General features: G+C 38.6%; 1 protein-coding gene across 1 annotated transcript in view; it reads right to left on the bottom strand.

The window, feature by feature from the left end:
• Positions 1-6,215, bottom strand: part of LOC150087159 (uncharacterized) — a 50,955-nt gene extending 44,740 nt beyond the window's left edge. The window contains exon 1 of the mRNA XM_090371859.1: positions 5,996-6,215. Coding sequence (XP_090227985.1) covers positions 5,996-6,149 — 154 coding nt within the window. The 5' untranslated portion in view covers positions 6,150-6,215. The remainder of the gene's footprint in view (positions 1-5,995) is intronic.
• Between the last annotated feature and the right edge of the window lie 6,313 nt (positions 6,216-12,528).

Below are 12,528 nucleotides of genomic sequence, written 5' to 3'. Positions count from 1 at the left end.
CATAGTAGAACTCTGTGGTTGAAAAGTATCAGGCATAGTAGAATCTGTGATTGAAAAGTATCAGGCATAGTAGAACTCTTGAATTTCATTATTATTCGTAATAGTTTGAATTTCTAATTTCCTTTTCTTCCGTTCATGATATTCCCTTCATTATTTAAGCCCGAGTTTTTTTGGGGTGCAGTTTGAGAACTCCGAGGCATAACAAAACACTCTTGTTGAATGTCATCCGGATTCACATTTCCGTCCAACTTCCCTTTCTTTCTTTCATGATATTCCTTCGAATGCTGGGCTGTAGATTTTGGCACAGTCACTCGCATATTAATCATTATGCTGATATAACGTAGCATGTCACTGCAACTTGTTGCGTACAATTGAGTTTTCTTGGGTGCATGCGTTGTACTTGTTGCGTCACTGCAGCAACAAGTACAACGCATGCACGTCGGGTTTCGTGACGATTTCTAGATAATGTAACTTTTTTTTACCAAATAACGTTAGTAAAAACGTTTTTAACGTCAAAAAGTGAAATTTAGAGGATTGTAGTGGGGGGGGAGGGGTGAAGGTACCCACCTGAGTGAAAGGGGGAGCATAGATCAGGATGCTCAGATGCCGGATGAGGATCCTGATCTGGGGGTAGGATATGATGGCAGTGGGAAAAGCCCACAAAGGGGGGAGGGTCCCAATCAGGTTGGAGGAAGGGGAGTGAGAGATAACCAAAACAAGTGGTAGGAATGAAAGAACATAGGGAAAGGATCCCTATGTAGGAACACTTATGCAGATGCTCTATACCACACTGGCCAGGAAGCCAAGTCGGCTAAGTAGCCATGGCATGATGTCAGCTTGGATGGGGAGGGGGTCCTAGGCCATCTGCCAAACATCCTATATGTGGGGGGGGGAAGCACATTTGCTTCACTCATACACTTTACTTACATTCTGTTCTTATATTTTTTTCTTACATTTTATATTTTTTAACTTTTTTCTTACATTTTCTCAAGGAAAGACAGTTGTAGGATAGATGTGCATAAGTTTGCCTTTAGCCAGCTGGTGGTTGATTGCCAGAACAAACTTCCACCTGTCATTGTAGAAGTCGATAGCTGCTTAGGCAGAACTAGACAAACATTTGGAGTGAGTGGATGGGTGAAATTAGGGTTTTTTTTTTTTTTTGGATGATGCTATATAAGCTTGCTTTCTTGCGTCATGTGCCTTTAACTAATGCTAATGCATCAGCCAAAAAAAAAATCCCATTTCACACATCTATTCACTCTAAAAGTTTGTCCAGTTCTTCTTTGAATTTATTTAAGCTTTCAACTTCCACAACAACAGATGGAAGCTTGTTCCAGCTAAAGGCAAATTTCTGAACATCCACTCTACAACTGTCTTCCTCCAATTTCAATTTCTGCCCCTCCTCAGGTTCGTAATCTGAACAAGAGGAAGAATCCCACCAGCATTGAGCCTGCTCAACCCATTCAAGGCCTTATATACCTCAATCAGATCACCTCACAGGGGCCTAGTCTCCAGGTGCTGCAATTTGGAGAACTTAAGCCCTTCTTGGTAAGTAGATCCCCCTTCATTCCCCTCACCAATCTTGTTGCCCTTCTCTGTACTCATTCTAGCAACTTTACATTATTCCTAAAATGAGGCTTCCAGACCTGTAAGCAGTACTCAAGGCATGGCCTAACCATTATCTTACAGAAAGGGATAATCACCTCCTTATCTGTACTAGCAAAGCTCCTGTAAATCATTGACAAGACCCCCATGACCTCTTCTGGTAGCCTGCCGGCACTGCTCAGAAAACTTCATATCTGACTGCACAATTACCCCTAGGACTTTTCCATTCTCTACCACTGAGTGTAGTACCACACAGTTGGTACATTTCTTTGGGGTTACTTCTTTGCATTTATCAATGCAAAGAAGTAGTACTTTGCATTTGTCAATATTAAACTTCAATTGCAACTTCTCAGCCCATCTGCCCAACTTTTCTAGATCCTGTTGCAGTAGCATACTGTCATTAACAACTCTGCCAACCTTTGTATCATCTGCAAATTTGGAAAAATTAAGCCTGATATACCTTCATCAAAATCATTGAAAAATATACAAAACAATGGGTCCAACACTGAGCCCTGGGGGACCCACTAATAACTTTAGTCCACGAAGAGCAGTGTCCACTGATTATCACTCTGTCTTCTCCCACTCAACTACACTTTTATCCATTGTAGCAACTTGCCCTTAATGCCATACTGCTCCAATTTATACAGTAGTCTTCCACATGCAACAGTATCAAAAGCTTTCCTGAAATCCAAGTATATAATATCAAATTTTTTTTTTGCATCCAGTTCTTTTGTGACCACATCACAGTTTTTTTTTTTTTTTTTTTTTTGGTTTTTAGGAGCATTAGCAACTAAGGCCATATTGCTCCGGGATATGCGGTGGTCATTCCCTGACCTTTCCGCATCCTCCGTATTTGGTGGTGATGGGCTCAAACCCCGGTCTAATCAAGAAGCATGTGATACGCACTAACTACTGCTTCTTCCCACCTGGCTACGGAGGCGCACTACATCACAGTATCCAATCAAATTGGTCAGACAAGACTTCCCTTTAACAAACTCATGCTGTGTCCGAATTATAACTGCAGTCTTGTCTAGATGATCCTGCAGTGCTTCTTTAATCAGTGACTCCATTATTTTTCCTGGAACAGAAATTAAACTAACAGGTCTGTAATTAATCGTGTCACCCTTTGATCCCCGTTTATGAATTGGGGATACATTTGCACATCTCCAGTCCATGAGGATCTCCCCTGAGTCCAAGGATTCTCTCATAATTATGGCAAAGGGTTTGCTTACTTCAGTGCCCCCTCCTTTAATGTAACTGGATAGATCCTATCCACCTCAGGTGCCTTTCTTATTTAACTTCAATAATTTCTCCTCCACTTTGCTCTCAGTTATTATAAAATCATTTAGCTCCCTGTTAATTTAATAGGTCTGCACAGCTGAGTGGTCAGGAGCGGGAGTGCAGTAGCACATGATCTTTGAGTAGACCGGGGTACAAGACCGACTGCTAAATACGGTTGATCTGCCAACCCACACTGGAACAGCATGGTAGATTATGGTCCATTTCCTTCAACATGAATTTCTGAGGAGGCTTCCATCCTGCAGTGGATTGATAATAGCTGCAGTTTGCCTTTTTTTAGAGTTTAATAAGCTTCTGTCCTCCACCTCCCTACAGAATTCCTCAAGTGTGAATGTAGATGCAAAATACTTGTTCAGTTTGTCATCTATCTATGTAGGATCATCAACAGTTGAATCATTGATATCAAGTAGACCAAACTGATTCATCTCGTTCCTTCTTGAGTTTATATAAGTAAAGAAGTCCTTGCTGTTTTTCTTTGCAAATTTTTTTTATGGATGTCAAAGATACAGCATTTGTTTGCACTAATATTTTGAAGATTTTACTTGCAGAATTGATATGATTTAATATGTCATGCCATAGTATCAATGAACAAAAAAATTTGGAATTCTTTAGCTTAGTGCATAACTGTTGCATAAGATTGTGTTTTTCAGACATTTCATTACGAGAAATTTCATATAGGGCATCATATAGTTCTCATAATTTTGAGAGTGAAAGAAGTAATTTAGCAAACATAAAAAATTGTTTTTTGAGTTTATTTCACTTTATTTCCCATAATAAAACAACAGATAGACAAATGGTTTTCTACATTTAGTATTCTATAACTGATCCGTAGGCAACTGTGTTGTGTACATAAATTTTAACTACAGGACAGCACCAATAGTAACCAAAATAATTTAAAAGATTATTATAATATTTAATAAAAGGTGGTACTTAACCAAGAACAAAAGAATTCACTTTGTCAATGCCACACAAACTGAAAAACACAAGCACAGCTACATCAGTGTCAAGGGCCCATATAATTTGCATGTGTGGTCGTCGCCGTCGAGTGTAATGCAGAGCATAACATATCAACATATGTCCATAGCCAGGTGAGCAGGAGCAGCAGTGCGTAGCACATGCTTCTTGATTAGACCGGGGTTCGAGCCCGTGACCACCAAATACGGAGGATGCGGAAAGGTCAGGGAATGACCACCGCATATCCCCAGAGCAATTTGGCCTTAGTTGCTAATGCTCCTGAAAACCAAATAACAAACAAACAAACCCTGAGGGAAACCCCAACAATTTCAGTACGTAGTTACACTCGTGGTCAAAGACATGACCAATTTAAAGCTATGACTCGTGGTCAAAGACATGAGTCATAGCTTTAAATTGTTGAATCAAATCGAAAAATGTGGGAGAAATTCTAATGACGCCATTATTAGTCATCCTCTATTATATTTTCTTTTGAAAAATGCTGATTCATCAATTTCAACTTCAATAGGTATTCCATTTTCTGAAATCCCCCCCTAGTTAACTATCTGAATCAATCATTGATATCATGCAGATCTCCTTCAGATCTTCGCATTTTTCAATAACAGTGTTTTTATTAATATTTAAATCAAGAGCAATGCGATCTTGAGACCAATCTTGGAATCAGAAGTATAGAAATAATAAATTTTGAGATAATGACAATCTGTCAACAAGCAATAATTGAACCATTAAGTTACAGCAATAATTGAACCATTAAGTTACAGCAATAATTGAACCATTAAGTTCAATTATTGCTGTAAACAAAATATTGATACAAAATGTGAAAATTATATTTACAATAAAATAAAACTGAATTAAGACATTGTTACAATAAAATAAAATACTATAAAACATATGCGTAATTAAAAGCGATAAAACCTGTAGCCTTCGGAAGCGTTGGCTTCCTTCCTCAACAGTATCAAAGCTATCTTGCAACATCTCCTTAAATAGCAGGCTCACGGTATTTCCACATGTGGTTCAACCAGCACATGGTCTGAACTGCCTGCTATTTAAGGAGATGTTGCAAGAAGCTTTGATACTGTTGAGGAAGGAAGCCGATGCTTCCGAAAGCTACAGGTTTTATCACTTTTAATTACGTGTATGTTTTATAGTATTTTATTTTATTGTAAATACAGTTATCACATTTTATAATTTATGGTAGATTTCATCAGTTTTCATTGTAAATATAATTTTCACATTTTGTATCAATATTTTGTTTAGAGTAATAATTGAACTTAATGGTTGGTGTACGAGTTGCTTATTTTGTTGACATGAGTTTTCCCAACCTCGGAGGCCTTTTTCAGGATATAATGATAATCTACTATCATCAAAAAATGATTTATGTCTAATACTCTTTGTTTTACAGCAAGGTTTCTTACAACCCCATCTAAATATATCAGTTTTACATTTACTTTTTGTAAGCCGCATTTCAAGATTGCAAACTTCACAAAAAGCTGTAAAATTGTGATTTTTAGCCAATCAAGAAATCAAGTGATCAATATTGCCATTGCATAAATTCATCAACTCCGTTAAACGGTAGTTATTTTTGACTTCTTCCTCAGAATAAAGCGCATTTGATATGTAATTCGGAAGTTTTTGTCTGGTCATAATGTTGGGGTCTTAAATTTTTTTATGGCACCCATTAATAGGATTTAACCCAAATGAAAGTTTTAAAAAGTTGGCGGGTTGTGTTACAAATAGCGGATTTTGAGCATGCGGCTAGCGGGAAATATTATTAAGAGTTGGCAACACTGGTACTAAGTACTATAGGTTCTAATACTTAATACTTCTCGTGTTTGGGGTTTTCATTAAAAATATATATATATATTATCTTGACAATGTATACAATCATTAACCACTGTATTTAGCAGTCATGCGAGCCTAAACTATGGTAACTGCACTTCTGTTTAACTACTCGGCTACATTTAGCCTAACAAACACTAACCTTCAGTTTGTTGCATTTCTTAGTTTAAAAAGCATTCAACAGTTTATTTTATTAACTTTTATTATATTTTTTCATATTATATGATTTTTATTTTATTAATTAGTATTATATTTTTTCATATTATATGATTTACCTCACCTCTAAGCTTGGCTTCGCTGAAGGTACATTTATCTTCTGTTAATTTTTCTTGAATCTCTTGGTCGAAATAAAATTTCGGAGGAATAGTATCTATCAGATTCTGAATGAAGTTATCTTCTTCTTCTAATCGTCTGCGAAGAGGAGTTATTTGCATCTTAACTGTAATTCAGTTCACTAGAATTACGATCAAAACAAAGTACAAGCAGCACGGGACATGTTCTCAAAGCCACAGAGTGGTCACATAAGCGCCATCTTTCCCAAATAAAGTTAAAATAAAGCTTAATTAACCAATTTCATGAAAATAAAATTATTTGATGATGAATTACAAAATCAGGGATAAAAAACCCAGAAAGCAACAACAATAATAATAATAATAATGATAATAATAATTTTCTTCTTCAGTTTTCTTTTTGTCAAATCTGTTCTTAGCTAGAGAAAACTAACAGAACACGTAGAAATGTGTAACTTGTGCGGCTTACGATGAAGCACGACAAAATCTGTTATGGCGGAGTGCCGTAGAATAGCGAAGAAATGAAGAGACAGCGAGAAACTTTGGAGAGGTATATGGGACATTTATAGGGGATGTAAAAGAATTACCAAAAAGGTCGCATTACAGAATCCGATACAAGATGCTCGAAGGTATGGTCACATGACATTAGTACGGCATATGATCTCCTCCAGCAGCTAAGTAGGCCTGACACCGGTGAACCACGCTCTATATAAAATATCTATAAGATTCTGTGGCAACAAATCCCGTTCTCTTCCCCAGCGTAGACCTTAGCTCAAGTGACAGAGGAGATAACTGTAGGTGTGAACTGCGACGCCCAAAGGCGTTCCATGCATGAACCCCTGGCGCTCGTCGCCGTGATGGGATATTGTGCTGTAACTCTACTTCACAATAAAGATTTATTTAATTTAATTTAAGTCCGCTGATCGTGCCGGCCATGGCAGTCGTTGGATATTATTATTATTATTTTATTTATTTATTTTTTATTATTATTATCTATATGGTGCAAGGAAGCCTGTGGCTTATGCTGCACCAGCTAAAAAATTCCCGTAGAAGGGAATCTCCAAGAAAGAGAAGAATGATGATATCCAGCTCAGGACCCTTGGTGTGTCAAGTCCATACTCACCAGATGAGATCTCCTGGGATTGATCTTCAGTATCAAGATATTCCAGGAGATCTCATCATTGTTTTCCCTAGTAAGAATTTTGGACACAGTTCGCCTCTGCACACAGCAACACTGTCAGGGTCCCTTTCTCTGATGTTGTAGGGACAGTGCAGCATTGCCCGTTGTTTCTCTGCACAGTAGACAGTGGTATCATCACCATGCTCCTTACACTGGGTGGAAAAGGCCCGGGTTCGAAATTTGTCGATGACCCGGGGAACTTTAATGGACTTTTTTTACTTCGTGGTTGAGTTAGTCAGTCTCAGGCGTAGATAGCAAGTTCCCCCCCCGCAATAAACTGGGGTTTTTCGTTTGGAAAACAGGCAAATCGACCAGAGAACACATAGTTTACAGACACCATACTCATGGCTAGTAAAATTAACATTGTGGGTGACCCTAATAAATAAATAGCACACGCTCTTTGAATAGACTGGGGTTCAAGCCCCTGACTGCTAATTATGGTCGATCTGTCAACCCGCTCTGGACCAGAGTGGCAGATTATGGTCCATTTCCCTCAGTATGAATTATTGAGGAGGCTTCCATCGTGTAGTGGGTTGATAACGGCTGAAATTTTTATGTGGTCTCAATGGTTCCCTACAAAACTGGAGAAGTGTCATTGTGAAGAGGCAAAATCTTCCATGGCCACATGATGATATTGTGAATAGAGTGTTGTTCATCGGCACAAGAGGCATCTTCCCCTCCCTCCAAACAGAGCAAGAAGAAAGAGGACCCATGAAAAAGAAATGGGGACAGTAAAGTGTAAGACAAGGTTGAGACTACGAGGAGGGGATCTGAAAAACAAGCAGGAAGTCAAGAAACCACTAGTGGAGAAACTCCTAATACAAGGATGATAAGAGGACGGCAGAAAGTAAATAAGTTAGATAAGGGGAGAGTTCGTGATAAGGTGAACACAGAGAAACACTGTCCCACAAGGGGTAAGATCAGGCCCCAGGAAAGGGACTGGGCCAAGATACTGCCTGGTTGGGTACAGTTTTAGTGGCGGACGGCTGGTTTGGTTTAGCTGTTAGAGAGAAATTGGAGGTTCTTCTGAAAGTGCTGGTGTACATAACTTCTAGTTTTCCCACTGAGCATTTGATTGTCTGCGCGGTAGCCCAGTGGTATCGTCACGTCCTCCCCACCCGGGTGCAAAAGGCCTGGGTTCGAATCCCGTCGATGACGTGAGGTTCTTTAATGGGTTTTTTCCTTCCGTGGCTGAGTTAGTCGGTCTCAGGCGTAGATAGCAAAGTATTTCTCCCCAGACTGGGGTTTTTTTCGTCCAGCAAAACGGGCAATCGACCATAGAACACATGCAATTTACAGACAGAAATACGGGTTAATGTATTCAAGTACAGCAACCCTAAAAATAATAATTTTTAGGGTTGCTGTATTCGCCCCAGGGGCTAATCTTGGGGCTTCGAATAAGTGACTTATCTGAAGTGTGATTTTGAGAAATTTGACAATAAATTTCCTTATTTGATTTGTTACTTTTTGAAGTTTATTGTTGCACTAAGTGCATAGATTAGCTGCCCTACGTTCACGACGTCTGGGGTGAGCGGTTAGGGGTTTATTCCCCTGACCGGCCAAACGGGTAATTGATTTGATTGTGGCAGAGTGAATTTCGTTTTAAAGTTTGCATTTTTTGTGCTAAATTGAATTTGTTTATAAATTTTTGTTTAACGTTTAAAAGTTAAAGTTGTATATAGTTTCTGATATGAATCGGAAAAAGTCGAACACTGGCTCTCTTTCCAAGGGAAAAGCTATTGTGCAGACAGAATCAAGTGATGATTCAGAAAGTGAAAGTTTGGAGGTAGAGATGGAAGAAATGGTGACTGAAAAATCTATAAGAACTGGGAAGTCACAGGATCCTTCTCGTAAAAGAAAAGAGCAATTATTATGGACACCTGAAAAGTCGTTAAAATCTATGAGATCTTTATTGAGTGATGTGGTTGCAAGCAGTGGACAGGAATCAGGTTCAACTGGTCTAGATAAAGTATTGAAAGCAAGAGGGAAATTAAGGTCTCTTTTGCTGCAAAGAGAAAATAGGGTATCTGGAAGTGTAGCGACTAAAATAATGGAAATATGGGATGAACTGGAAATGGCTGTAATTGAGCTGGAGATTGTATCTCAAATTAGTAAAGCAGAAAAGAAAGAAGCTCAAGAACAAAAGAAGGATTATGCAACAGTAGTTAAAGAAAAGTGCGTTGCAAGGCCCAGAGTGGCTATAGTTTCCACTAAGAATAGTAAACATAAATGCAGTGATGACATTAAAAAAGACCTGATTAGTAAAGTTAGACCTGAACTTCTCGATGTAAGAGTACAAAATATAAGAACTGTACAAGATAAAAAGATAGTCTTAGAAGCAGAGACGGAAAATGATATAGACAAGTTGATGAATTGTCCAAAATTTAAAGAACTAAAGTTGAGTGTTGACAAGATTAAGAAAAGGAATCCCAAGATTCTGATCTATGATGTGCAACAAGATATGAACAAAGAAGAGTTGAAGGAACAGCTGTGGATCAGAAATTTAAAAGATTATGGAGTTAGTGAGGAAGCTTACCAAGAAAGCTTTACTGTAATATCTGTGAATAAAGCCAAGTCCAAGAATTTAAATAATTGGATAATACAGGTAGCTGGCCCAGTTCATAAGTGGTTAATAAGAATAGGAAAGGTGTTCTTGAATTGGTCTGCCTGTCGGGTTCGTGACATTATCACGGTGGCCCAATGCTATAAATGCATGGCTTTTGGCCATATAGCCAAGTTTTGTAAAGCGAAAGTGTTTTGTGGCTATTGTTCTTTGGAGGGACACTCTTATAAAGACTGTGTTAATAAAGAAAAGTCTCCCTGCTGCATTAATTGTAAGCGCAGTAAAGATACAGATGGACATACTGCTGTTGATCATAAATGTCCTGCATATGAAAAAGCAATGGCCTTGAGCCGGAAAAGAACAGACTACGAATAATTGCATCTAATGTTATCAGTGGTTGTGGTTTATGGCTGAGGGCGCCGTGGCTTGTCTCTGATTCGTGGGTAAGGGGCCAATATGAGAGAGCTGTACTTGGAAAGAGATTTAGTGTGAGACTGCAGTCTAACTTGTTTTTTTTTTAAAGGTAAAATTAACAAAATTTTAAACTTCTTACGAGTAGAGGTCTTCCTCCTCGAGGAAGGGGCGGTAACTGTTGTCACACAGGATATTTATTTATCTCTGTGTGACAACAGGCTAAAGACCGAAAATAACGAGTCATTTAACCAACAGAAATGTCTAGAAATATATTTTGGCGTGAGTACTAGTATAGTGATGATAAATCACAAAAATATAATTGCATGAAATTCTAAATTTAAAGTCTTTTGCGCATATGGGTAGATTGCCCAGGTGGCGCACTGAAGGTTCTGTTGTTTATATGATGAGCATTTGATTGTCTGCGCGGTAGCCCAGTGGTATCGTCACGTCCTCCCCACCCGGGTGCAAAAGGCCTGGGTTCGAATCCCGTCGATGACGTGAGGTTCTTTAATGGGTTTTTTCCTTCCGTGGCTGAGTTAGTCGGTCTCAGGCGTAGATAGCAAAGTATTTCTCCCCAGACTGGGGTTTTTTTCGTCCAGCAAAACGGGCAATCGACCATAGAACACATGCAATTTACAGACAGAAATACGGGTTAATGTATTCAAGTACAGCAACCCTAAAAATAATAATTTGAAATTTGAGCATTTGATTATATAATACTTGGTAGCCAAGGCGCCTCCGTAGCCAGGTGGGAAGGAGAAGCAGTGCGTAGCACACGCTTCTTCATTAGACCGGGGTTCGAGCCCGTCACCACCAAATACGTAGGATGTGGAAAGGTCAGGGAATGACCACTGCATATCCCGGAGCAATATGGCCTTAGTTGCTAATGCTCCAAAAAAACCCAAAAACACAACAACAGCATCATTTTGGCGCCTCCGTAGCCATGTAGGAAGGAGCAGCAGTGCGTAGCACACGCTTCTTGATTAGACCGGGGTTCGAGCTTGTCACCACCAAATTCGGAGGATGCGGAAAGATCAGGAAATGACCGCCGCACCCGAGCAATATGGCCTTAGTTGCTAATGCTCCTAAAAACCAAATAATAACAACAACAACTTAGTAGCCACACAGGAAATCTAACCCAGATCTCTCCGAACGAGCGATAAGTGACAAAACTACTACACTGTTATGGAGGACCCCTTGGGATGGATTCAAAGGGAGACTTGAAAATTATGTGCTCAGCAGTTGCCATTGTTAACAAAGGTCGTATGTCAGCAGCAGTGGCGTAGCCATGGAAGGATCAGTAGGTACGTTGTACCCCCTGACGCCAAAATATGGTATTATGGCTCTTTTTAGCAATAGGCAAGTGGCACCTTTATTGTGAATGTACCTGCTGAAAAAATTACTGGCGGAACCTTTTTTTGTGAATGTACTTACTGACAAAAAATCTTGGCTACGCTCGTGGTCAACAGGTAGCACTTGCCGTTCAACGGATAATGGCTACCGGAGATATGACAACAATAGGAAATATAATAAAATGCTCATTTGATAATAGAGAGCTATTAAGTGCTCGATAATTCCTATATTCTATATTATTATGAAACAACGGGGATTACCTTATTACCTTTATTTTAGATATAGGAAGCTTCTTTTCCAACAAACTCTCCTAGTCCAACGAGCTAATAATTCTTTAAGAAGGCGATATCCATTTTAGAAAACATGTGGGACATCTTCCCCACTGTCAGAACCATAGTGTTTCATAATAACATGCTCAATACTTACAGTATCTTGGTGAAGCTAGCGAACTAACCACGTGAAATAAGTGAGACTTTAGCACAGATAACTTAGGAGCACTAACAGCCAACAATCACACGCAAATGGCACCTCTGCACATGTTATAATACCCTTAACCACTATACTACGATTTTATTAAATGAAATACTTAATTCTACTTGATGAACATCGAGTAGAATTCTGTTTTGATTGCTTTAATGTTAAGTGTCTTTACTCTTTATGAAATGACGCTTGGCACAAAAATTTAAATTGAAGAAGAATAGTTGAGAAAAAATAAATTTGCAGAAATTTAGAGTAAAGTGTACTGTAAGAGTAAAGAGAGTAATTTCTTGTTGAAATGAACATGCATTGGTGTAGCGGAGGCGGATAGTTTAGATAAATTTAAGGAGGCGGCATTGTGCAATTGATTATAAAATTTATTTAATTTATTTATATATATATATATATATATATATATTTTTTTTTTTTTTTATTTCAATTAAAATATATATTTATTTGGCCGATGCTTCATTGGCTATTCTTGTTTGTTTGTATCCTTTAGCCAATACAAATATTATATCAAGCATATTATACAA

Source organism: Mastigoproctus giganteus, chromosome 4 (assembly GCF_048544385.1).
Source record: "Mastigoproctus giganteus isolate SK-2022 chromosome 4, ASM4854438v1, whole genome shotgun sequence".
Lineage (NCBI taxonomy): Eukaryota > Metazoa > Arthropoda > Arachnida > Uropygi > Thelyphonidae > Mastigoproctus > Mastigoproctus giganteus.
This window is presented reverse-complemented; position numbering and strand designations above follow the sequence as displayed.